The 25,925-nt window shown below is 38.5% G+C and overlaps 3 protein-coding genes and 1 non-coding gene across 4 annotated transcripts; 1 reads left to right on the top strand and 3 right to left on the bottom strand.

The window, feature by feature from the left end:
• The first annotated feature begins 259 nt into the window (after nucleotides 1–259).
• On the top strand, nucleotides 260–14,284 carry LOC131309733 (protein PLASTID TRANSCRIPTIONALLY ACTIVE 10). The gene is made up of 13 exons (XM_058336325.1): nucleotides 260–732; nucleotides 1,383–1,737; nucleotides 2,145–2,204; nucleotides 2,310–2,339; nucleotides 4,391–4,464; nucleotides 5,213–5,294; nucleotides 6,205–6,278; nucleotides 6,541–6,607; nucleotides 6,938–7,030; nucleotides 8,321–8,497; nucleotides 8,580–8,630; nucleotides 9,821–9,972; nucleotides 13,664–14,284. Exons 1-13 carry the CDS (start codon nucleotides 329–331, stop codon nucleotides 14,115–14,117), a joined length of 2,073 nt encoding a protein of 690 aa, XP_058192308.1. The 5' UTR covers nucleotides 260–328; the 3' UTR covers nucleotides 14,118–14,284.
• A 13-nt stretch (nucleotides 14,285–14,297) lies between these two features.
• LOC131309734 (3-oxoacyl-[acyl-carrier-protein] reductase 4-like) lies at nucleotides 14,298–20,207 on the bottom strand. Its single transcript, XM_058336326.1, has 11 exons — nucleotides 19,870–20,207; nucleotides 18,834–18,976; nucleotides 17,902–17,955; nucleotides 17,178–17,258; nucleotides 17,027–17,072; nucleotides 16,854–16,948; nucleotides 16,733–16,765; nucleotides 15,712–15,846; nucleotides 15,460–15,553; nucleotides 14,764–14,846; nucleotides 14,298–14,655 (listed from the first exon to the last, which is right to left on the bottom strand). Exons 1-11 carry the CDS (start codon nucleotides 20,021–20,023, stop codon nucleotides 14,623–14,625), a joined length of 951 nt encoding a protein of 316 aa, XP_058192309.1. The 5' UTR covers nucleotides 20,024–20,207; the 3' UTR covers nucleotides 14,298–14,622.
• On the bottom strand, nucleotides 18,366–18,471 carry LOC131312162 (small nucleolar RNA snoR100). Its single transcript, XR_009195739.1, has one exon. It is a non-coding gene; the product is annotated as a small nucleolar RNA snoR100 (small nucleolar RNA).
• Nucleotides 20,208–24,263: 4,056 nt separating the features above from the next.
• Nucleotides 24,264–25,677, bottom strand: LOC131310770 (uncharacterized). The gene has a single exon (XM_058337966.1). The coding sequence runs from the start codon at nucleotides 25,617–25,619 to the stop codon at nucleotides 24,699–24,701; it is 921 nt and encodes a 306-aa protein (XP_058193949.1). The 5' UTR covers nucleotides 25,620–25,677; the 3' UTR covers nucleotides 24,264–24,698.
• Between the last annotated feature and the right edge of the window lie 248 nt (nucleotides 25,678–25,925).

Here is a 25,925-nt window from a genome sequence, read left to right on the forward strand (position 1 = left end):
GTCAATGTAAAACATACTCTAAAATTTTTGTCCAAAATTGTGTGCATATTTTTGGATCTTTTTATAAAAAGAAATTGCATTATAAATTTTATAGCCAATAATAAATGTCTTAATTTAACATAATTTTACTGTGATTGACTAGAAAAAAAAATTCATGATTATAATTACTACAAGGTGTCCCCATTTAAGCTACATTTTTTAATCCGTTCTACAAGTTATGAGTATAACTAATTGAACGAACTTTATCCACATCGAAGAACACACTCTCCCCACTATACCAGTGAGTGAGAGAGAGAGAGAACTTTCTCTCACTTCCCCACACACGAAAATGCGCCCTCTCCAAACCCACCACCACCTCTTCCCCTTCCCCTTCCTCCCTCCTAAACCCCTCCCAAAACCCTACTACGCCTCTCAAAACTCTAACCCCAAACCCTTCCCCAAACCCCTCCTCCAAAACCTCTCCCCCAAACCCCTCCTAGCTGCCAACGTCTTCGCCGGCGAAGGCGAAACCCCCGTCGACGAGTCCTTCCTCGAGGAGTTCGCCCCCCAGAACACCGAGCCCGAGGACGAAGCCCGCCGCCGCAACTGGATCGAGCGGGGCTGGGCCCCGTGGGACGAAATCCTGTCCTACGAGGCCAAGTTCGCCCGAACATCCATCAACGAGGGGGAAGAAGTCCCCCTCCAGAACCCCGATTCCGTCGAGGCTTTCAAAATGATGAGCCCTAAATACAGGCAAGGACGATGAGCCCGCGCAACCGCCCTACCCATGTTTCAAAATTACTTTAGAATCGTGGTAGCTTATAAAAGTAAGAGTTAGATAAGTTGACCTGCCCCAAGTTATTAGACTTTAAAAGTCTAACAGCGCCTTTGGATTGAGGGATTTGATAAGAAAAGAACCGAAATCATTGAGTAACTTTATATAGTTCTGTAACTAAGAGAAAGCGGCCGTTCACGTCAGGTGACATGAGTTGTGTTAAGCATATTAGCATATGTTCATTCATTGGTTAGAAATAGAGAGAGAAGTACGAAAGTGAAATTATGTTTTGATTGGCTCCTTCCCCGTTCTTATCTCACCCTTTCTCACAATCCAAATGGGCTGTAACACCGGCCCAGCTAAGAATTTTTTGAAGAGTTAAATAGTCTGTCATTTCGTCATTCGAAGATTGTATGCATCTATGAGAAATTGAACACTACGTCTAATGATTTATCTTTTTGTAATGGGTACAAGACTAAATGACTATATTGTTTCTACTCGTATAGGGTAATCGAAAATATCTGCGATAAATTTTTGGTTCTGTTTTTGGAATATGTACCTCTTGTGTGACAAAACATTAATGTTTGCCTACCCAACATTAAAATTCTGTGTTTGTCCTCGAATACAGGAGGTCGAAGATGAAGGAAATGGGTTTGACAGAGGATGAGTTCTACGAGAAGCAGTTTGAGCTTAAGGGGGAGATTCCAGAACCGTTGAAGACATCATGGACGGGGCCGTTGGTGGTTCGTCACGTGCCGCCTAGGGATTGGCCGCCGCGGGGGTGGGAGGTGGATAGGGAGGAGTTGGAGTTTATAAGGGGAGCGCATAAGTTGCAGGCGGTTAGGGTTGATTTGGAGAAGGTGGAGGAGGAGGCAAGTACAGATACGGATGAGTTGTGTTTGGAGAGGTATAAGGTGTTTTTAAAGCAGTATAATGAGTGGGTTGTGGCGAATAAGGACAGATTGGAAAAGGAGTCCTACAAGGTTTACTATGATCTCTTATTCATTCATCTTTGTAGAATCATGCTATATGGATATTTATGGATTTATCCTTTTACTGGTACTAGCGACTTTTGTGTGCACTTATTAATTGATCTATTTGTGGTGCAACAGTAGCTAATACGGATGATTGGGAAGGTTTTGCCTTAGATTTTGAAGAATAAAATGGTAGTATAACGAGTAGAAATTAATTTTGGCTTTGAAATATTGGGAAATTATTGTGTTGTACGGATTGTTAGTACCGTGCGTTAATTACGCCGTAAATTTCACTTCAACCAATGATGATATCGTATTATCGTGCACTCTAAAGCTGTTCGTGTTGGATTCTAGTGGAAATATCCATCTTGATTTGTGCCAATGGACTACCATTAAGTCTTTTAATTTATGTGCAGTACGACCAGGATTACTATCCTGGTAGGAGAAAAAGAGGCAAGGACTACGAAGAAGGCATGGTAGGATGGTTATATTTGTTTTCTTACATTACTTTGGATCAGAAAAAATATGATGTGCCAAATCTTGGAAAGATGAACTTGCTGATTTGTTTTTTCCTCTTGCAGTATGAACTCCCCTTCTATTATCCTGGACAAGTAAGTTCCTAGACTTCCTTCATTTTCTCATTGCGTCCTCAATTTCAAGTTTATTCCTACTTAATACTTCTCATGTTAATTATATGATCTACATGTATTGCATTTTGTACGGATAAACATGCGCTTGAAATCAGGTTGCGTTTGTCTAACATACTTACATTATGCATGCCGCCCTGAGTTCATTACCAATGTTGGTTTGTCACCAGCCCTCAAATGTGCCATTACTAACATTAGTTTGACTATGTCATCCATACTGGACAAATATTGTGTGCATTATTAGGATCAACTTATGCTTCGGGTTAACCTTCTTTACTCTAAGAATCTTGGGGTTGTTTTCCCTCCACAGTATCCAATTTCTAATTGATAAGAGATCAAGAGTGGTCTCATCAGTACAACACTCAGACCTGAAACAACCCACGCCAACTCAAGTGGTTTGAGAGAGTGAGTTGGTTTGGTTGGGTAAGTGAGATGCTAAATATGTGTAGGTCGGTTAATGACGGGTCAAATTTTGTCATATTGTTCAAAGCCGACCCAGCCTGCCTACTTTTCACGTGCTTTACTCTTCAAATAGTCCCTTCCACACTTAACTTTTCCCATTTAACGTTGTATTAATCACATATTGTAAACTCACTTTTCATCGTTTCCTCTCTTCTTTTTCAATTTTATTGTCCTCATTTTGACAAATTTTATATTTTTTTCTTCAGATTCTCTATGTTTTCTGTTTAGTTTGATAAGATTGCTCCAATTCCACCTACCTGGTCAACTCTCTGGTTTGAAACCGCCTTTAAAGTCAACCGACCTGCTAGTTTTGCTAGTGCATGGGTGGGTTGCAGGTTGCGAAAAACTGTGGATAATCACATGTCTATACAAAGCACACAATAAAAGCCTGTGAAAATTCATGTTTATTATAACTACAGCCTTCGCATGTTCATATTGCCAAAAGTTAGTTTTATACCTAGGTGTCATATGATACAAGCGAAAATGGAGAACAAAAAAATGAAAGTTGAAAATTAAGTGCCGAAAACTGATTGTTGAATTTTTAAGTTGGAAAGCTGTTTGATATAATTCAGAACTAAATTAAAAATAATAATTTGACACGAAGATCAATGAACTTGGATCATATCAATTTAAATATTAATGTTTTAGTTATTAATGTATTAATGGTCGCCGTTTTTTGTTATGGCGGTGGAGAGGTGGTGACCGTATGTGGTGGTGTGCTGAAGAGATGGTGGTAATGGTGGCAGATGGTTGTGGTTGTAGAGGAGATGGTGGTGGTGGAGAGGTGGTGACCGCATGTGGTGGTGTGTTGGAGAGGTGGTGGTGGTTGTAGCGAAGGTTGCGGTAGAGAGATGGCAGTGCTTGTAATAGTGGTGATGGTGGAAAGATGGCGCTAGTCCAGTGGTGGAAGGTTATTATGGTTGTAGAGGTAGAAGTGGTAGAGTGGTGCTGGTGGCACTGGTGGAGAGGTGGGGTGGTGGCAGTGGTGGTGGGGGTGATGGTGGTAGAGAAAGGGGTGGTACTTAAGTATTGGTAATTCAGTGAGAATTTGGTAAACATTAGCCTGCTTTATTTGTATAAAATTTTAGCCCACATTTATGAGGCTCTTAAAATTTTAAGCAATGTGAAATATGGTTATCAAACCTACCTGATTGACGGATCAAAAAAAAAAAAAAAACCCTACCTGATTGCTTAATACATTCAGTTTTAAGTGTTGAATTGGGTTATTCAAAGTTCAAACAACCCCCAAGTCCACCTACTCAGCATCCTTATATCGTAATCAACATATTGAAGGGATTTTCTTTGCTTGCATTCTTTCTGTCTTTATATTTTTGCTTTGTCTTTTCTATTGTAGCTATTGGAAATGCCTCCATTGGGCCTTTAGTTGTTTGTCCGACCTGCATTCTTGCACCTATTGTGAACTTACGACGTATCGTTCTACCAATATGCTAAAGATGAATGTGAATGCTTTATGTTCTGAATTGCTCAAGAATTTACCAGTATCAGCTGAAATCTGATAATTTGGAAAGTAACTTATGGAAATGTATTTGCAGATTTGTGCAGGAAAAGTGACAACTTTACACCTTCATCAAGGAGCATTTGTTGACATTGGAGGAGTCCATGATGGGTAACCACCATTGAATATTGTCATCCTCTGTTGTTTATTGAACCTAAATTGGTAAAAGGTGGAATCAATATTATAAGAGTATATGTGCCTTTACATTTTATTGGAAACAATATCTTTCCTTTTTCTGGTACTACTAATATTGTTATATTAAACAATGGAATACAGCCACTAGACTGATTGATCAGGACTGAGGCAATGACCATGCTTAGCGAGAAAGAGGAGGTGAAAATGGTTTTATTGGTTTGTGCCAACTCAAGTAACAGAAAAAATGGAGAGCAATACATTCGAGTGTACCCTGGGAAACATTTTTAAAATTGCTATATATAACATTTTGAATACCTGAAAAATAAGGAAAGCCTGTACTTTAGAACCTCCCAGTCACGGTTATGAACTAATGACATGATCAGACTTCAAATTAATTACAATGAATACGCACATCATTATCAAATACAGATCTCACTGTGATAACTTATCAATATATTCTATTCTGCACAAGTTGACGGTGGTCTCTCTCTCTCTCAACATAGATAGATTATGTGATGAGTTGCTTGGAATCTTTTAGTTGATTGATGCCTCTGTTTGGCAACTTGTTTTGAATTACAATTACTTCCGAATTAAATCTGCTCAATATCTTGTTTGGAATAATTAGGAAGCCTCTGACTTGAATCAAATATTTACTGACAAATTTAACCGTTCTTTAGGGTTAGTTTGTTCTCCTGCTAGGTTCATTTATCTCAATGCATTTCAGGTGGGTCCCTATAAGACGTAATGACTGGTACTGGCTCCGCCATCACATAAAAGTCGGTATGTTCGTCATTGTTGAGATTCTGGTAAGTGATGCCGCTCATTGTTGATTGCTCCCCTTAATAGGGCCACCATACATATCACCTTTTGCGTTTCTAGCCTTATCATTAGAACTTCATTGGTAAGTTATTGCAAGGAGGGAGCGATTACCATGCATAATAAGGTCCACGAATTTAATTTTTTTTGTGCTTTAAGGATGTAAAGTTGCGGTACTTCCCAAGTTTAACACTCCGTCAGAAATAAGACTGGTTTCCTTGATTAGGTGGCAGTATGATTTTTGGAGCTCTTGAGATGATCCACTCTTGGTCCAAATATCCTAAAACTATAATGAGTTTCCTCTGTACGTTTCTGTTAAATGAAACAACATTGCTTACATAACAGAGACACTTCAGTAGTTGTAATGGACTGACGGGGCATAGATTATTAATCATTATTTATTTGGTCCTTTTATTGCTCGTGGATGCCATTCTCACTGTACAAATAGGTTTTTGAAGTTTGTTTTTACTTTTTTTTTGGTTTGGGAAGCTATTGGCCAGAGGCTGTATTTCTGAATTGCTCTTGTGCTGTGGTTGGAATTTTGAGTAATAAGAAAATAGTGCTGATGGGTGACTCCTGATGTTTACTTTCATGTTGAAGTCATTACTGTGCAAGGAAAAGTAAGAGGTGGAGTGGGTTCTGTATATTTGTGTTATCTGAAAAGCAGCTTGACAAAATTTAAGCTATTCCAGTATATATGAGAGGAGTTCTGGAAACACCCTCCCGGATTTACACGCAATCAAGTCTCAAAGTATACAATACCAGTCTTAGTTTGTCCCACATTTAAGAGCTCAACTTAGTTTTCTTTTTCTAATGGCGGTATCTCATTTAATTTACTCAAGTATACTCTCTTTCAAATCTAATATCGGTTTTAATTTGTTTATAGTGTCTACATTGCAGGCAAAACGCGACCCATATCGGTTCCGGTTTCCTATTGAGATGCGTTTTGTTGATCCTAATGTAGATCACTTGATGTATGTAGTTTGTACTTCTGTACATGGTTGTTAAAATCTTACGATACAAGATATGTATCCTACAATTCGTATGGTCTCCTTCCAAAAACGATACGTATCACACCCCGTATCCTTTTTGTATAAAAATCTTACTCTTAGAGATCTATTTTGTTGAATGCCAAGGTTAGGTTCTACTTAGATGCAAAATGGTTGGCTGTCTGTCTGTGTATATATTTTTCCTTTTATATACTTTTTGTAATTATTCCTGCCTACATGCTTGCAGATTTCACAAGTTTGAATTCCCACCAATATTTCATCGTGAAGATGATACTAATCTAGATGAACTACGGGTGAGCGTCATTCTGTTTTGGAAAGTGCCGCACCTTTGCTTCTTCCATACTTGCAAATAGTGTTGAATTAGCCCGATTTTAGACTGTAATATCTTAACTATTAATAAGCTGCATCGAATTTACTAGAGTCATGCAATCGCCCAATGATCTAGCTCTCTGATTGGCTTGCATAAATTGATGATCTGCGGCAAGATCCATTTCGTTGGTGTTCCTGCCTTTTTAGCTTTTCGGTTGTTTAGATGGAGTGGAAGGTTTCTTGCATCCAAATAGCTTTTGTAGTTTAATCAACTATGAATGTTGTGCTTTTTCTTGGCCTGTGCTTCATTGCAGCGTGACAGTGGAAGACCTCCCATTCCTGTAAAAGATCCTGGAATCAAAGTGGAAGAAGAGCCTTTAAAGTCAAACCATCCCTATGTTGAAAAGGTGTTCCTTTAACTACCAATTCTTTTACACAACAGGCATTGTTTTTGAGTATTGCAATTTAAATATTCCAGTCATGGAGATACCTTTTTTTCTTAGTATGCCATGACGAGCTTTGATCTATACATGCAGTATTTAATGTGTAATGGGATTTCATGTCTATATGTGCTAACACTGTGTATATTCTATGAGCTGAGGGTTTACTATGCCCTGAAAGGAAATCTCTCCTGTCCAAAGTGTGATACATGTTTGGGAAAGCATTATTGTCTTTCATGGCAAGTTCACTTTGCTTTTCTACCTTCGTTACTACTAAGCAGAGGATGCCTAGACTTAGCTACCCGTATGAGGTGGAAAAAAGGGTTTTTTTAAAATAAACTGAATAATTGTAAATGCATAATAGCATTTGTGATTTTCCAGTTGACTAAGAGAAATCTTATGGTCCAATCAGTATTAGATCATATGGTTTTCAAATCTATTTAATGTAAGTCTTTTTAATTGAATCTCTCAATTTATTTGAACCATTCAAATATGCGAAAAATGTTAATCTGTCAATCGCAGGAGGAGGAATACTTATGGTGCAAAACCCTCCAATGTTAACACTGATGCAACAATCCACTAGCGTTAGCAAATCAAGTACAGATATCCTAGAACAAAACAAAGGATCGTAACTACTCAATAAACCACGAGTGTTCCTTTATCCAATCTTGCCAACCGTCTTTGCCGATCTCCCTTGCACCTTTCTGGTCTGATTTTTTTTTTTTTCTTTTTTAAAGTTTGTTGAGAATAACACAAACACTTGTCTTCCAGCAACAAGCAACAATTGTGCCCCTGCCTACCCACGATATGATGCAAACTTACCGAAGGCCCAACATCCCAACCCCCTCAAGTTGCAGTCACTTTGCTACTCTCTCACACCAAGTTGATAGCTTTTAGCTTCTTACAAAAAAATGTCTTTAATGATAGGCTTATATTTCTACATACTTGTTTCTTGGCTTAGATGGGAGTTTTTATTTTATATCTACAATGAATGGTCTTCAATTTCATGCTTCTTTTAATTAGATTTAGTGTTATTTAATATTTTGACTGTTCCTACTATTTTTTTAGTTGAATCACTGTCTGTTGACTGTGAAGAGAAAAATAAAAAGGATAGCCATCATAAATTCCTTCTCTTTTCTTTTTTTGTTGCAAATGCTGCTCTGGCCATTTTATTCAACTATTGTTTCAGAGTTTGATGCACCCTGGCAGCCCCTTGAACTGTTTTTAGATTTTATTCAAATTTTATTTCTTGCGCAGTTATGGCAGATCCACAATGCTGAGCAAATGATTATGGATGATATGGAGCTTAATCCTGATAAGTATAAGGATCAAAAATTAACAGAATTAACTGATGATGAAGATTTTGACGAGGAAAATAGTGTTGAATACACTAAAGCATATCACAAGAAAGCTTTACTGCCAAAAATGATTCTGGTAAGCATATTCCTTGTGGCTTACGACATAAAATTGATCTGTTCATGCATTTTGCTAACATAGGAGCTCGTACTCTTGGCAGAAAATAAGCGTTAAAGAACTTGATTTGGAAGCTGCACTTGAAGAGCGTAAGGTTGGTAAATCTAGTGTTACATGTCCTTTCTTTATTACGTCCTATACTAGTATGACATAATTGCTTTTGTTGAAGTCTGGCTCATTATACATGAAGCAAGGACTGTTCTGTTTATTTTTCTTGTGCAAGTGGGTCAGATTCTGCTTAATTTGATTCATTTAGAAGGCATATAAACCTGAAAAGCCCTCAATGTTTGGATGATCAGAATTCAGATAGAACCCTATCACCTTCTCTTTTCATAGCATCTCTTAGGCCCAATTCAGTTGTCTAGAAAGGAAAGGAAAGTACCAGATTATCCAAGTTTCCTGCATTTTTTACGGTTCAATTGGCGACAAAGTTGTGAGACTCGCGTTTTTTACTCTCTTACTAGTATTAGTTTTCCTTAAAAAACTTGTTCTGGGAAAAGTATGAGATTTTACAGAAATCTTATTTTTTTCAACTAGTTACCTACATGATTCAACAACTAAATGTCAAATTTACCTGCATATCAAACTATTCTTTTATCAAAAATGGAAAAAATATGTTTCTTTATCCTTCTATCAGTCACCTCTCTCGAGAATAACATTCATACACAAGATTCCTGACCACTGAGCTGGGTCTTGGGTTGGAACCTCGTCATGGGCCACCAGTATGGCTGTGATAAAAATCATGGTTCATTCGGCCCCGCCCCTTTGTGGACACCAACCCCTTTTGCATTGTGCAGGTTGTTTGTCTTTCTCGTGCTCATTTAACAATCCATGATAAGGATTAACATGCCATGACTTTGGAGACCAATTTACAAGAATAAGCAATCTGTTCCCAGAAAGAAGATACTTTCGCCTTTTTACTACTCTCTCCGTCCCCAATTGTGGTCCTTTTTTGGGTAGCCGTGCCAACTTTTGAAATGAAAACATACTGGATATTTGTATAGTCAAATTTTTTTACGCCGTACAAGGGTCTTCAATTAGAAATTGAGAACTTTTGAAGGTGTAAATTGTTTAAAAAAGTTAATTCACCAGAATACATAATTTTTGAACTGAAAGTTGGCATGGCAACCCAGTTAGGACTATAACAGGTGGGGGTGGAAGGAATATTTCTATCGTCCTTCTGTAATTTTTTTTCACGCAGCTAAATAGTGTTCCTTTTGGACAATTGTTTTTTTCCTCAATGCTTGTATGTACGGAGTTGAATAGTGTTACTATACCATACAGTTCCATAATAAACTAAGAGAGGAAGCAAAAGAAAGGGGGGAGAAGTACAGAGTTACCAAGCTGAGACGAAATATTGAAATGGATGAGTATGACTTCGTCCATTGGCGTAGGTCACTTGAGGAAAGAGAGGCTCTGATCAGAGATAATAGCAGGTAGCCTCATTTCCCTAATACTCTAGTTTCTTCTGTATTCTTCCTCAAGAAAACCTCCACTGAGGTTTCTTTTTCTAATTACCTGTCAAGTAAAAAAGCTTCAAAACTACACATATAACCAGTCTAATCACAACTGGACTACTGGAGGGTGCGCGAGTTCACTTATTCAGATTATTATATGGTTGAAACGGAGTGTAGCAGGTGAACACGTGACAGATCCCAACATTTTATAGTCTCAATCACTGGAACGTGGATTTTGGATGTTAAAGGGTAACATTCAGCCACAATCATATTTTTCTCTCACGCACTCCATTGTTGGTTAGCCATTAGCGGTTTCAATTGATGTGTATTAGACTATTAGTTACCCATCAATCCATAGATTAACACCTTATCTTGTTGCATCACAGTAGTGATCATAAAACTATTGATACGGGAAGGCATCATATTATAGTTTGTTCTGGCCCATCAATTCAGTATTTCTTATGATTAGAAAACTACAAATACTTAGTGAGAAGTTCGTGTTGCGGGTTGGGATGGGAGTGACGGAGCGCAAGAGCAGCAATCTTATATAAGTACTAGTGTAATTCTGCGTGCTTCGCACACTGTTGTGTGCTCATTGGTGTAACTATTAACTGTTCATGTATGTAAGATAGTTTAGATTAGGATATTGTTATGGAAATAAAGAAGTCGTAAGAGTAAGTAATTGAATGAAATGTCATTTTAAAAAAGAAAAAAGAAGAAGATAGTATTTTTAAGCAATACAAAAGGAGTTCTTGTACGGAAAAAATAACATATAGAACACTATTTTGGAGTACCAAAATATTTTTAATTTTGTAGACTTAAATAATTAATTAAGACTATTGTAATTTCATAGATCATGCAAGTAATTTAATCCAACATATGCACTAAAACTGAAGAGAGTCACAAATAGTTCAACCTTGTTAAAAAAATGGATTATAAGGAACGGTATTTCTGATTCCATCAGGACAAATTAAACATTGCATAAACATAGATCAAAGAAATAGGTCTTTGGATTAAAATATAAATTCATTCTCAAACAATAGCAACAATAATCAAGATAATGTCATGGATTAGATTATAAAATTGTGCAAATAATGAGGCTTTTTCGTCATTGTGTTTTGGAAAATAACTATAAAACCTTACCGCAAGAGAGCCTTTCTCCAAAAATATCGAACAATATTAGAGCTCGGTTTGCTAAGCGCACACAACAAACTATCAAGCATTGATGTTGAAAAAAAATAGAACCATAAAAGTAAAACAATTAGAAAACCTCAGAAAGAAGAGACCACTCAAAATACTTATGATTTGAAGTTCTAACAAAATCATAGTCTAGGGTTATGAAATCTAAGAGAATCTGACCACATAGTTGCTTCTTTCTTTGTGCGTAAGAATCTACGATTGAGAAATTGATGCGTCTATCTTCATTTGAATTACAGAGGGATTGATGAGAGACAGATCGAGGGAGATCTAGGAGGAAGGAGAAAAAGAGAGAGAGATTTCTTTCTAATGGTTAGATTGAGAAGATGTATAAAGCTTTTTCTTCTTAACAAAGCAAAGAGGGACCTAAATACCTAAAATACCTATGAAATGCCTTTTTTTCTTGACTAAGCAAAAGGGGACCTATAATACCTCCGAAAAGCATTTTCTTCTTAACTAAGTAAAAGAGGACCTTAAAAACCTAAAATACTCTCGAAAAAGCATTTTCTTCTTGACTGAGCAAAGTAGGACCTAAAATATCCCAAAAAAGTCTTTTCTTTTTGACTAAGCAAAGGAGGACCCAAAATATCTAAAATACCCTCGAAAAGCCTTTTCTTCTTCACTAAGCAAAGTAGGACCTAAAATAAACTCAACTCAATACGTCCAAAAAATATTTGAAAGATGAAATCTACAAGGGTAATTTTGTCTTTTAACTTGGTAGCTTGGCTTGCCTTAAATTAGGGAAAAGAAAGTTTTTTTTTTTTGTACTTTTAAAAAACAATATCCCTTAAATTAGGGAAAAGAAAGATTTTTAGATTTTTTTTTTGTACCTATAAAAAACAATATCCCTTAAATTAGGGAAAAGAAAGATTTTTTTTGTACCTCATTTTCTTCTTGACTAAGCAAAAGACCTAACACTGAAATGCCTAAAATACCCTCATATCTTAACTCCACCATTGACAAACTATAAGGACAAATTGGTAATTTCACATTGTGGCTTGGCTAGCCATCCTACATTCTTTTAGATCTTTCAAACAAGACGAAATGACGACAATATCCTTCAACTCAAATTACAAGGGTAATCCTACGAGGGGTAATTTCGTATTTTCACGGCGTGCCTTGGCTTGCCATCCTATCTTCTTTTATTACAAGTGTATTGATTTTGGATTGAGAGCACTTTGAAAGCGTCAATATGTAATATTTGATAATATAACTTATTTTAATACTCCAGTGTCACTACTATATGAGCATTTTATCAGTTTTCACTGTGGGTTCACTCTGTACATATATTATTTGCTTCATAAAATGACACTAGCAAAGCTAGCTTAACGAGTTGCGTTAGATGAGTGGAAGGGGGACAATTTAGTTTAAAGATTTGCAGGTTCAACTTTTTTGTTTGGTACATCATATATGAAGTACAAAGTACAAACTCGGGACAGTATATTAATTGTGAGAGTCCATTAGACAACCAAGCCCAACAATTCAACCGATACAAGAAATAAGCCCATTATAGAGTAAAAACAAATAAGCCTGTTTTTTTAGAGTTGAGTTTTGTTCACCCTCCATTTAAGAGGGTGAACATTACCCTCCTTCTTATTGGTTGAAATGATGTAGATTTCACTACAAAGTGATGTCATGTTTACCAAAAAGTGTATTGCATGGTAAGCTAAACATGACATCACTTTGTGGTGGGGTCCACACCATTTCAACCAATAAGAGGGAGGGTAATGTTCACCCTCTTTTAAGGAAGGTGAACAAAATTGCACTCGTTTTTTTTGTTAGATGGGAGGCTCAATTATGGAAGATGATCGAAATCTGCAGGTTAAAAGAGAAATTCACACATTGGTAAAAATGAGTTCGCAAATTTTGTGCAGATTTCTTAAAAATTTGGTCAATTCTCAGTTTGAGTGTGGGCATGCTACCCTATTTAGCCGCAAATTATGTTTAAGTTCTGGATGATACTTGTACCACCGTTTATCTTTTCCTTTTCCTTTTGTCACGTGATACTTGGTAAATGTACTTGAACTAAAATGAGCTTAACACTTACCAGATTATTTTATGACTTATATTCTTGTTAAAGAGTTCCAAATCTGATAATGGCAACTTAGAATTTGATTTCCCTTCATTGATTGTTGATATGCAGGCAACTTAGACTTTTGTTCTTTGAATTTGTAAGTTTAGTTTTTGTGTGGATCAAATGCGTTCCGTGCAACTTGAAATGGGGTTATTGATACGTAACTGGTTAGGCAACTGACCTTTGTTTCTTCTATTGCAATTTTAAGTTTTGTGTGGATCAAATGTGTTTAGAAATAAAGTTGGTTTGGATGTTTATAGTTGTACCATACTTCCCATGTTATGATCTTAATTAGAACTAGTCTGCCATATAGGTTTTTTTCAGGTGACTTTTTAGTTCACTTCTTTCTTTCTTTTCCGACAAAAGTTCACTTCTTGAATGGATATGCTTTTCTCGCAGTCGTCAAGCGCTTGGGCTTCCATTGGAAGAGCCTGGGAGGTTTGTGGATCCCAGTTTTTTTGGGAGTTTTGGGAGAGACGAATATGATCCGTCAAACCCTGTATATCGGTACGACTACTGGGGTGAACCCAAGAACACAGAAAAGAGCCGGCAAAAGCGGTTGGCGGATGCCTACACCAAGTCCGTCGTGGGGAAGGGCAAGGTTTGGTATCGAATGTCTGTTGAAGATTTCGCCAAGCAACAAAGGCTGTGGGAAGCCCAATCAAAAGGAAAAGTGACGCAGGAAGAGGATGATGGTGAAGAGAGTGATCAGGATGACGAGGATGAGTATGAGGATGATGACTATCTTTATAGCATTTTATCTGACCCAAAAACGAGCATTCCAGATCAGCCTATTGTCGTTAATGGGACTGAATCTACAATATTCATTGACAATAGAATGTATGACAATTAGTTGTGTAGTGCTGTTATTGTTGTTGTTTGTACAGTACCCCTTCGCGAGGGAAACAACATGGGACAAATACGGCGGAAATCACCCATTTTTGTTGAGGTCCATGTGTGACGTGTCCTAATGTATTAGTGCAGCATAAAACAAGTAATAGGATGACTTGTATTTCCGAATTTCTGGTTGATCTTATATTTGCTCGCGTTACAAATTATATATGGTTACATGAACAAGTTGGAAACACCATTCATCGGATTCTGATCATGAAATCCACTCGGTTAAAAATCTTTTGGAGGCAGCGGAAAGAAGTACATGAAAAGGAAACAATTCCCACGTTCAAAACCTATAACATGGCTGTCTCGAGAAACTTCGCGTCAAAAACTACCTGTATCTCGAACTTCCTAGCAAGCTACTTCTCTCTACACTCTCTGCAATCTCAAAGGGAACTTCTGCACGAACGTTCCTGAATCCCCGGACGTCATTAATCGGACTTTATTTGATTGCAAGAATCCGCCTACATCACCATCCCGCCATCGATGGTGAAAACCTGCAGTGACGGAACAAATGTCTCCGATAACCGCATTGACTAATGAGTACAGAAAGAACTAAAACTATGGTCGCTCAGAATGAGGATACACAAATTAGTTGGCAGTACCTGTCCGGTAATGTAAGCAGCAGCAGGATTAAGAGCCAAGAATTCCACTAACCCAGCTACTTCTTCCGGTTGACCATATCGTCCTGTTATCAGCAATTACATAAAAGATTCCGTCGTCAGAAACGTTGCATTACAAGTTCTCAGGGTTACAGCTAAGCAAAACCCCTTCTACCAAGATAGCTAGCTAGCATGCATATGATGGAGTAGTTTTGAGTTCTTTTGATAACATTTCTCTATTCATGAGTGAAATCCCACACCAAAGTGCCAACTAATAACAGATCCAAATCCGTGAGGTAAAACAAACACATGCATCATGAGGGTATGCTCCAAGCCTTCAAGGAGGATAATCTTCGTCAAACAAGTTCCATTATCTACATTGAGAACTAAGACCCTGTTTTTTGTACAGATTAAAGCATCAGATTGGAGCATAAATCCAAGGGGACCAAACATATCCCATGTTTGGTTGGAACTTTTTGCAGCTAGGCCCAGGATTAAATACCCTATCCCGCAAACCATAGCACATTCAATACCTTATGGATGATATGTCATATGTCCTTCACACTACTCCAGTCAAACAACAGAGCCTAAATACGTTAAACACATCCAACATCAAGGGCAAGGGTATGGGCACAAAAATGCATGTCCGACTAAAGCCACAAAAACTATTTTGTAACATATGCAAAGTATGATTCTCACTCAAGGGGATGGTCTCCAAAATTTTCTTTTCGATGTCCTCTCCAAGCTTTGTAGTCATATCAGATGCAATAAACCCTGGAGCCACGGCATTAACCTGTGGAGAAATAAAGATTCAGTTTTACGGTATTGCATCTAACGCTGGCCTAGATAATTACCTTGTTGAGACATTTCTCAATTGAAATTCACTTCATTCCTATAAGTATTATGACTATATATGAAATCACCTTGCCGACATTTGTCGGGGGCTCTTACATTTAAATTCCTGCTTGCATATTCCTTTGCAACACTCTTGGTAAATCCAATCACTCCTGCTTTTGCAGCACTATAATTGGCTTGCCCAGCATTTCCAACCAAACCAACAACAGATGCGATATTGATTATTCTTCCCTGTAAAATAGATGTCGGATTTGAGACACCAAAAAAAGCAAGAAACATGTACCAAATATTGAGATGAGAAAGTATCACTTTGAAGTACTTAACTACATGGAGAAACACTTCTTTCATTCAATCACAGCCAACTTCCACATCAAGCTAAAGTGAATATGAAAAGAATGCGTGCTATGTGTATGTGTAGTGTGTACATATAAAACTGGCTAGAACAAGAACAGGAGCCCTAGAAAATATGGTGAACCCTCAATTACTCTAAAGCTGAGATGATTAATTTTCTAAAGCGCTTCACTCTATAATAACAGGGTTGATTTCAGCACATACACTAGGTTGCCAGCCGGGAATGACTTTGCAGTGTACCTATTAGACGTCTTAGGCAGTCATTCTTTTGAAATGGCTAAAAAGGAGTAAAGTGGGACAGTAATCATTCATGAGAAGCAATACAAAGTAGCAGAACTGGAAAAATATGAGAGGTTGGTCATGTGCAGCTAAAACCAATTAATGCACCACAAGGATCCTGTTGATTCAAAAAGCTCTACAAAGACAACTAAAGGCTAGGAAAAAATGGCTTCTTATAATGGCACCTATAGCCAAGTTAGAACCAACTTGTCCTAATGAACTTATGTAACTATAATACTATATAACTTACACATAGCCAGGGACCCAGGAAGAGGTCTGCTTTGAGTTGAGTCGAATTAATTTATTTTGTGATGAAATCCCAGCATTCATGTATGTCATAAATGAAACGGGGAAAATATCTGGTAAATGAACTTGAGTTACCAAATATCAAACACTAACATGGAGCAGTTTCACGAAGACTGAACCAAGTACAAGCATGCCCTTTTACTACACAATGGACCACAAAGGATGGGGATTAAGACTTAACCTTTTTCTTTTTCATCATTATCTTTGCTGCCGCCTGCAATCAGAAAATAAACCTAGTTACACTATGAAGGACTCAGGTTTTGTTATGTATTACAAGTAATCACAAAAATGATAGCACATGCCTGTGTGCAAAGAAATACTCCTGTAAGATTCAAATCAATAACCTCCTGCCACTGGGATTTTTTCATCCTCATCAATAGCCCATCCCTCGTTATGCCTAAAACCAAATGGAAGCAGTCCGTGATGAGGAGCACAAAATAGTCCCGTGAAAAATCACATGTTAACTGTTGCTAACCTGCATTGTTTATCAATACGTCAATTGTTCCCCATTGATCAACTGCCTGCATGCATAGGAATCACATGAACCCTTGTTTCAAGCAAAATTTGTAGAAACTCAACAATGCATAGTTGTAGCACCCCTAGATGAGAGAACTGAGTTTGCTCACTGTTTTAACCATTGATTCCACATCTGCTTCTTTTGAAACATCACCTCCAAAGGTTAGCGCTTGGCCACCACATTCCTCAATCTACAAATGAACTGTAATTGCTCACAATCTGTTGAATTCAATATAAGATTACTCTCTATCGCATAAAGAATACGATACATCAGATGATCATAGATCAGGGATTCTTTTTCCAAAATTGCAAGAGATAAAGGGATGTGGCAGGTTTCAAAATTGTAGTTTTATTAAATGGAGTTTGCTTAGACACCTAAAAACTTCGCCGAAGTAGAATTACAGACTTTGCTAAAAGATGGAATAGATGAGAATGCAGAGTTTTGTTTCGTTCCGAACTTCCGACAACATCCTGCCAACTAATGACTTCAAACTACAGATGCCTTCTTTCTACTGTTCATTGTCTGTAAACTCAGACCTAGGCATCACACGATTGGCATACATTGCAAAAGCAAAATACCATTTCTTAAGACTTGAAGAATATTTGGTTGTAAGCAAGCAGTTGGGTTTTGTATTTAAAACAGCATTTTCCACAATGTCCAACAGAAGTTGCAAAAGCCATCACTAAAAGTCCTAATGGCGCAAATAGAAGATAATACCTACACCAATGACCAGATTAACCGTCAACATTAGGAAAGAACCTGCCAGCAGAATTTTGTGAAGCATAAAATCCTATCCAATGCTTCCTACAACTATTCAAAAGAATAAAGCAAACCTCCTTTGAAACCGCTTCAGCCTCTTTTGACGACCTTGCATAGTTCACCAGCACCTGTAGAAGCGCATCGAAAATTTAAATTTTCCGTTTCGTAAATAATGCAACCAGAGCATGCTTGAACTATTAGAGTTCTAATGAGAGTGTGAGACTGGTTGTATCCAGATATAATAAGCAACAATCGAACCAGCAATAATTATTTCATTACAAATCCATATGTTCACCCGGCAGTCCAAATGAAAGTGTGAGCCGCCCCAGCACCAAAACTGATACGAACAGTCTGGAACTGGCTGATTACTTGTACAACAATAACGGAACCCATCTAGTACTCAATCGTTGGGGGTATGGGCGGGGGAGGATTGGAGACAAACCTAACCTTTGAGAATATATGCACAAAGTAACTGCTCTTAGAATACCATTGAAATAGTGGCCCCCCTATATCTCCAAGAATAAAGGAGCTAAAGGGACGTTTTGTTGCAAAACCATACCCCCAAATCAAAGCCGAAAGGCATCAGAGAGGCAGGCCTAGAAACCCAAACAATTTCTGTGCACATTACCATGCTTCCTTCATTTATAGTCTAGAGCATCGGAAAGCACACAAAGTTATGTATGCGCACATTACCATACTTATCCAAGTTATTTATTTTGTTCTTTTAAAGATTTAACCTTTTTAGTCTCGATTGCGTTTCCCCAAGTTATAATTACCAAAAGTTGGCGCTGAATTATGTTTACGCGCCCACAAACCAAAAGTAATCCCAAAATGGCAGATAAGCTAAAAATTAGGTATCCATCTTTTTTATTGCATTGATTAAAATAGCAAATGAACAAGTTCAACATTTATCTTAAGGCACCATTTGGAAGCACTAGCAAGCCACAGAGGCCATATAGCACTCACTGATAAAAGAAATACTAACAAAAGCACAAACGACACTGACCTTACAACCAGCTTTCCCCAGAGTTAAAGCAATAGCCTTGCCAATACCTCTAGAAGCTCCAGTGACAACAACAACAGGAGCTTCAACATTCTGTCCAATGCCTACACCTGCTTCTTCAACTGCCGAGATCTGAGCTCTGATACCTATACACGTTATTTTCTCTCAATCAAACACTCCACCACAAGCAGAATTGCACACCCTCCACATTTCTTAAGAATCGACATTTCTTTTTTTCAGTACTTGAGAAACAAAAATTCTAAACTTTCGTATACATTGTTAATCTTGTTCAGCAAATTAATGGTCATCATGGATTTATCATAAACCAAGAAATACATATTAGGTGTATTCCTTCCAATAGGGCCATTGTACAAAGTATATAGCATGGATTTAGAGATCGTCGCTAAGTAGCGTATCGGCCGCTACTTAGCAGTTTTCCTGCCTTCAGATACTTTTACTACCCAATAAACCCGTGCTACCAAAACTCACACTCGCAAGTCATATTGGCCAATACATAGCGCGTCACATTAGATTTTTTACCCACTTCACAGCAGATACTAGACCGCTACGGTCACTACAAGTGCTCTGGTGCAAAAATTGATTCAAAAAAATTCAGAGCCACTACACCTGAGTCCCGCTACGTTATATCATTCAATACTCCCGCTACCATTACCAATATGCAGTCCACTCCCACACTGTCCTACATACCGGGAACTATTAGTTCTTTTTTGAGTTTGTTACTTTCAACGTTATGCATTTACTTTATCTTATGATCAGGCTTCGTGCACGTCAAATACTTCATTCATCCTTTACATTCATGATGCACAACAAAATGTTAGATACATATCAAAAATCACGTTTTCAGTATCTGTAATATTTCCTCTTTATTCAGTTTTCCGTGCATAGCATGGATTTAGGCCAGTATAGATCATCAAACAAAGAACAATCCCCCAAACTGCATAGCTGTACAGCTCGTTAAACCCTGACAAGTACCATACAATTCCTAGGTAGCGAAAACGTGAGCAAATTGACACCTAACCTGAAGAAGAGGACCAGCGACATTGCAAGGCGGGGCTAGGTCGGAACGGAGAGCGTAAATGAGTGATTTGGCGAGCGATTGGGAGACAGGAAGTGGCGAGTTTCTCGGGAATTTTGACGGAGCTGAAGGCTATGGTGGCAGCTGATGAAGCCATTGAAGATGCTGCTGCGGAGAAGCTCCGAATAGGTAGTGCAGAAGAAGACGATGAGAGAAAAAAGGTCGCCAGATGAAAATTGATCAGTGGGAACGTACGCGTGTATGATGTATGTCAGTGTCGATCGAGAGAGAGAGAGAGAGAGAGAGAGAGAGAGATGAATATTGGTGACGAAACCTAGACGACAGTATGTTGAGCGGTCAATGTTGAGTAGAAGACGTAGCATGTTTTTTTTTTTTTTTTTAAGAAAGTCTACGCGCACTGTTCAAAATTTATTGCTCTCTCCATCGCTTTCAATCTTACTATCAAAAGACGGTTTAGATTTTAAAAAATTATTGATGTCCAAGTTGAAAGGTGAAATGTTTAGCTGCGAAATAGAGCGGTGGCACGTGATACCATTGTTTTTCCTTCAGAAAGTCTACGCCCATCGCCCACGGCTCAAAATTCACCTCTCCCCAACCGCTTTCAATTTCACAGTCTAAAAAGTGTTTTGCAAGATTCATATTTAAAAAAATTCAAACCATTGATTGTCTGAGACGAACAATGCGAAACAATTGGATTTGGAAAATTGCACTCGTAACTTGCGAAACATTTGCAAGTCAAGGGAAATAACTTGAGAATATTATTTTCAACACTAGAATAGTGTTGAAAATTGAACAACAAAACTCTTTAAATTTTGCATATTGTTGCTTGGGCCGTTTCGGCAATTAACAATATTATGTAGCTGGGCTGGGCTTCTGATGCTTAATTGGGAACAGAAATAATTGGACTTGAATTATAGTAGCAAACATGATTTCCAAATATAATAAATCACCAAAGTATTAGAATTGCAAAGAGAAGAATTTTTGTTTAAAAAAAGAGAAGTAAAAATGCTATGAGCACTACAACAATCCAAACACAATACCAAAAACCTCTCACAAATACGGGCAGAGGTACTAAGGGACAAGTGGGGTCCAATGACTCCACCCATTTTGATTTTTCATCGGAACATTTGATAGTTTGCAAATCAAATTTTGCTATTTTGACCCCCACCAAAATATGTAGAGTTCACACGCATTAGTATGTGTGGATCTCATATGTATATGAGAGGTGTTATTTGGTATTGTGTTTGAATTATTGTGTACATATCCCTTTTGAAAAAGAGAAAAAATTAACGTGTAAGAAGAATGCCCCACGTCTCCCACGTGACAAACTCAGTGAGACACGCATAGCTTCAAAGAATTTCACGTGATAAACTCGGCATGGCACCTGCTTTGATCAGCTGCCAGCAGATGAGAGATGAGTCATGAGAGAGAGAGAGAACCGATACTGGAATTCAAAGTTTACGGTGCGCGTATAGGTGCCATGCATGGTAGGTACGTGCAATAAAGAATAGTATTAATTAAAATGGACGGATAGAAAAGGAACCACAGTATTCACCCAATCAAAAGAAAGGGGTCCTGGAAGTCATAATAATACAACAGTTTTTAATAAATTCACGTGCATGGTTTTTAATAAATTTTTTTATTTATTATTTTTAAAAACTTTCATCCAAACCGAAACCGAACAGGTAAAGCCATTTTCACTTATGTCTACTCCACTTATGTCCTTTATTATCGATTTACGTTTCTGCTCTCGGTCTTCGTTCTCACAAATGGTGAAGCCATTTTCAAAAAACCGCTTCCATGCTACCATCCATTAATTCCGCATTAGATAGCATATAAGACTTTTCTATCCAGTGGCGAAGCCAGTAAGTTAGCTCGATGGGGCATCATAATTAATATAGTCTTAGAATTTTCTCTTTCATATATAGTAAACCACCGTAATATACAAGAAATGAAATTAGAACGTAAAATTTGCGGCAATGTATAGATAGATAACGAGTTTTTATGAAAAACAAGTGCGTAAAAGAAAACATTTTTGAAAACTTGACAAAGATACTAAGTGATGCAAGTGTTATAAGACGGAAATTGTGTAAACTTTCTCGATATAAATTGTCATTGCCTCTCTATAATTTAGAAGTAAAATTGATATTATTGAAAATTGCAGTAGGGACCCGTATCCCCCACTGTTTCTATCTCAAGTTTTTGCTCACGCTCACGCATTATGCGACGGAGGTATAAAGATTAGATGCCTCCGAAAACAAAACAAAATAAAAGGAAAGCCTGCAATAGATTCACCCACACTCGTCCACCTGTCCCAAAACGCAAATCACATGCTATACCAGCTTCCTACTATCAAATCCTTAAATAATATCATTAGATTCATTACCAGCTTTTCTGGCCAACATATTGCACCCACCCACCCACCCACGTACTACCTCTCGTCTCTCCCGGCCATTCGACATACTTTTTCACCATGTCCAGAATATCAACTCTCTCTCTCTCTCTCTCTAGAAAGGACCGAAAGAGAAATTAATCACTCATTTTGCCAAAGAGAATACTCATTTTAGACTAGCTAGGTAGTCCACTACGGAAAAGAATATGTATGTATTCTTTAAATTATCACATCCGTATATATTTTCTAAAAAAAAAAAGCTAATTAAAATATGCAATTAGAACAACAAATTACGCTCAAAATTAAATAATGTACTTTTCTAATTAGGATAGGAATTACATGTACTTTGTAATAGAGTAAATTTGCAAGACGAAAAGATTGATTACAAAATATCAAGAGATTTATAACCCTGGAACGAATATTAATGTAGGGGCCATATTATAAACGTTTCATTTAATCTTGTTATGTGATTATGAGAAATAAGACTTTGAGATTTCAAAACGTTTTTTTTTTTTAATCTGAGAGAATAATTAACGTAAACAATATATCATACATTGAATATTGATCATTACTTTACGGAAATTTATATACGTATCCCAAGAGGTAAATCATATTTGTTCCATTTGAGGCTCAAATAGAACCCTCGCGAATGATTATTTTTATGATTCAAGATGTTCATTTCGTATCTTATGCTGGATTGCTCTATTATTAAGAAGCATTTGCCCGAATCACACTTGTCAAAAGAGAAATGAACGATTAAATATCTTAAATAAAAAAGGTGTGATCTCGATCAATGCCGACTCTTTTAAAATGAACGATTCTCTTTCGCAGTGCTTAGCACTTGAGAAGATCTATGTACAATTGTACACGATCAGTCAAATGAGAAGCTCCACTCAAAGATTAACGAATCCACATTATACTCTAGATAGATTTTTAAAAATGCTCTTTGGTGATGTAAAATAGTAACTCCAAAATTTGTGGAAAAGAGTATAGTAGGATGCTTTTTATTTTAAATTTTTATCTTGAGTGGGGGATACTAACGTCCATGAAAATTCAGAAAAGGGATCTCATAATTCAACCTAATCTTTTTAGGTAAGGAATAATCAATCTTGACTTAGTCAAAAGAATATGAAAAGTAATTTCATAAAAGTTTGTGATGGATGAAAATAGCCAATATGCATAGAACGGCGGGTCATTATACAGTGTACTTGAGACAGTCATGTAAATTTTGTTCGGTTCAGATTTTGGGGAAATTTTTTAAACAGAAAGTCTACAGTTACCGATCGGAAAATCCCGATCGGAATCCCGACGTCCCGCCGGGCACTCTCCGGCCACCGGATGGCCGATCCGATCCGTCCAATAATTCTAAAAAAAAAAATCGAGTAGGTCTACGCGAGAATAAATGACATCCGACGTGTGTAAGTAGCCGATCCAAGCACTCCTTTTTTGGCCGATCCAAACACTCCGTTTTTGGCCGATCCAAACACAAAAATGGAGTGCTTGAATCGGCCACTTACACACGACGGATGCCATTTATTCTCGCTGAGGCCCACTCGGTTTTTTTTTTTAGAATTATTGGACGGATCGGATCGGCCGTCCGGTGGCCGGAGCATGCCCGGCGGGGCGTCGGGATTCCGATTGAAATTTTCCGATCGGTAACTGTAGACTTACTCTTTTTTAAAATAATGAATAAAGAGAAAAATAGTAAAAACTTATTAAGAACCGTATGCAAATATTTTGTGCTTCGAACCCTTTTCTCTGTTGACCGTGCGCAAAAATTTTGGAATCCAAAATGAATAGTGCCTCGACACTTTTCTCTGCAACATTTTTTCGTAACCAATGACCATCTACTTTGTATTGGGATCCCAAAGAAATACGGTCACTAAAGCATTAGCGTAATTTTCCTGTATATATTCGAACTCTCATTCTCATCGCACGAAAACTTTCGATATATATTTCCAAAGAAATACGTACAGCAGCAAGATTAAGCTGATAAAGATCACAATACAACAGGATTTAACCGTGACAAATACAATAATCGAAACACGATCTCTGTTACGAAAACCCTTGTACATTTGTGCCGATGAGTTTTTCGGCTGGTGAGTTGTGTAATTTTTTTATATGTTTTAAATCTAACGGCGGAGGCACAGAAACACATATTTTCGGCACAGAAAATTTTGCTCGGTAACGAGAGAGAGGATGAAACAAAACAGTTAAACAATTGCAACACGGGAGACACCTAGAGAACTCAACCATCCTACACAATATGCACATTTCTAAGCTGGTTAATTTCCACTCTTTTTTTTGGTCATAAAAAAGACAGAAAAACCAACGCTCTATTAGGAGGTTTCAGTATTCAGCTTTTACCGACTAAAGACTCTTCTTTCCCGATAACTTAAATTCAGGTGTTCCAACCAGCTTACCGACCAAGACTCAAAGCGGCCTTCACATCCAATCTCCATGCAAACCCGCCGCCGTCCATCTTCCACGCATCGCACGGCACCACCACAGAACACCTCTCCTTCCCGCACGTGTACTGCACCTTCACCTTACACGTGAACGCCGGGTACGTTATCGGCACCCTCTCCTTCATGACCAGCCACACCACCACCTCTCCTCCCACCATCTCCCTGTACGCCTCGTTGGTCCACCCGACCCGGTTGTAGCCGTCCGACACAAAACCCGGACACGTGTCCTCCTCCAGACTCCTCATCCTCTCCTCGTCCTTCCACCCCAGCCCGTACGCGTCCACCCACGTGTCCGCCACGCTTTCCACCGTCACGATCGACCCCACCAGCCTCGTCGGCTGCGGCGTCGTCACCACCGTCCGATCTAACCAGCTCGACACGCGTCCAACATCAAACGCCTCGCGATTATCGTTCATCTTTCTGTTACTATTATCGTTGTTGCTGAAGTTCAACCATATGGTGTGCCTCTCGCTAGGAGACCCCCTCGCCGGAGAATCCCTCCGATCGGGAGTTTCCGGCAACAACGGCAGGGTCACCGCCGGATCTCCGCCGGAGACCGACCCGCCAGTACTGCTCGAGTTCTGACCGGTTTCAGTTTTGTCCGAAGAAGACTTCCTTCTCTTGTTACTATATTTACGACACCCTTTATTGCTACTTTTTTTGCCACGTTGTTTTACGTACTTCCTCTTGCCCCGACCGGAGCTCGCGTTTGCCTCGCTGTTCTCCGGCGAAGACCCGCCGCTTACCGACCCTCCGGCCGCCGGCTTCGGCGCGATCGGCCGGTATCTCAGCATTATCCTGTCCACCTTCGACATATCGTACACCCCGGCGGCATACGGCGCGATACAGCACCCTCCCCTCCCATCCATCATCAAAAACTCTCTCTCTCTCTTGTGTAAAACTCTCTCCCTCTAGACGTGTGTGCATTTCAAAAGGGAGGCGACGTGGGCGATGAATTTATAAGCGCGGTGCATGGGGAACGGACACGTGTGCTGAGGGGTAGGAACAGCGGTTGGACGTGATTGGTCGGAACGGAAACGTGGCGGGAGGGGAGGGGTCCCACGGGGGGAGAGTTTTTCAATTGGGCCCCATGGGGTGGCCAATGAGGGTGGCGGGAGTGTAAAACGTTACTGGGGAGGGGGGCACGTAGGCCTGTGGCCTCTAACGTCGTGTTCCGT

This window comes from Rhododendron vialii, chromosome 12a, assembly GCF_030253575.1.
Source record: "Rhododendron vialii isolate Sample 1 chromosome 12a, ASM3025357v1".
Classification (NCBI taxonomy): Eukaryota; Viridiplantae; Streptophyta; class Magnoliopsida; order Ericales; family Ericaceae; genus Rhododendron; species Rhododendron vialii.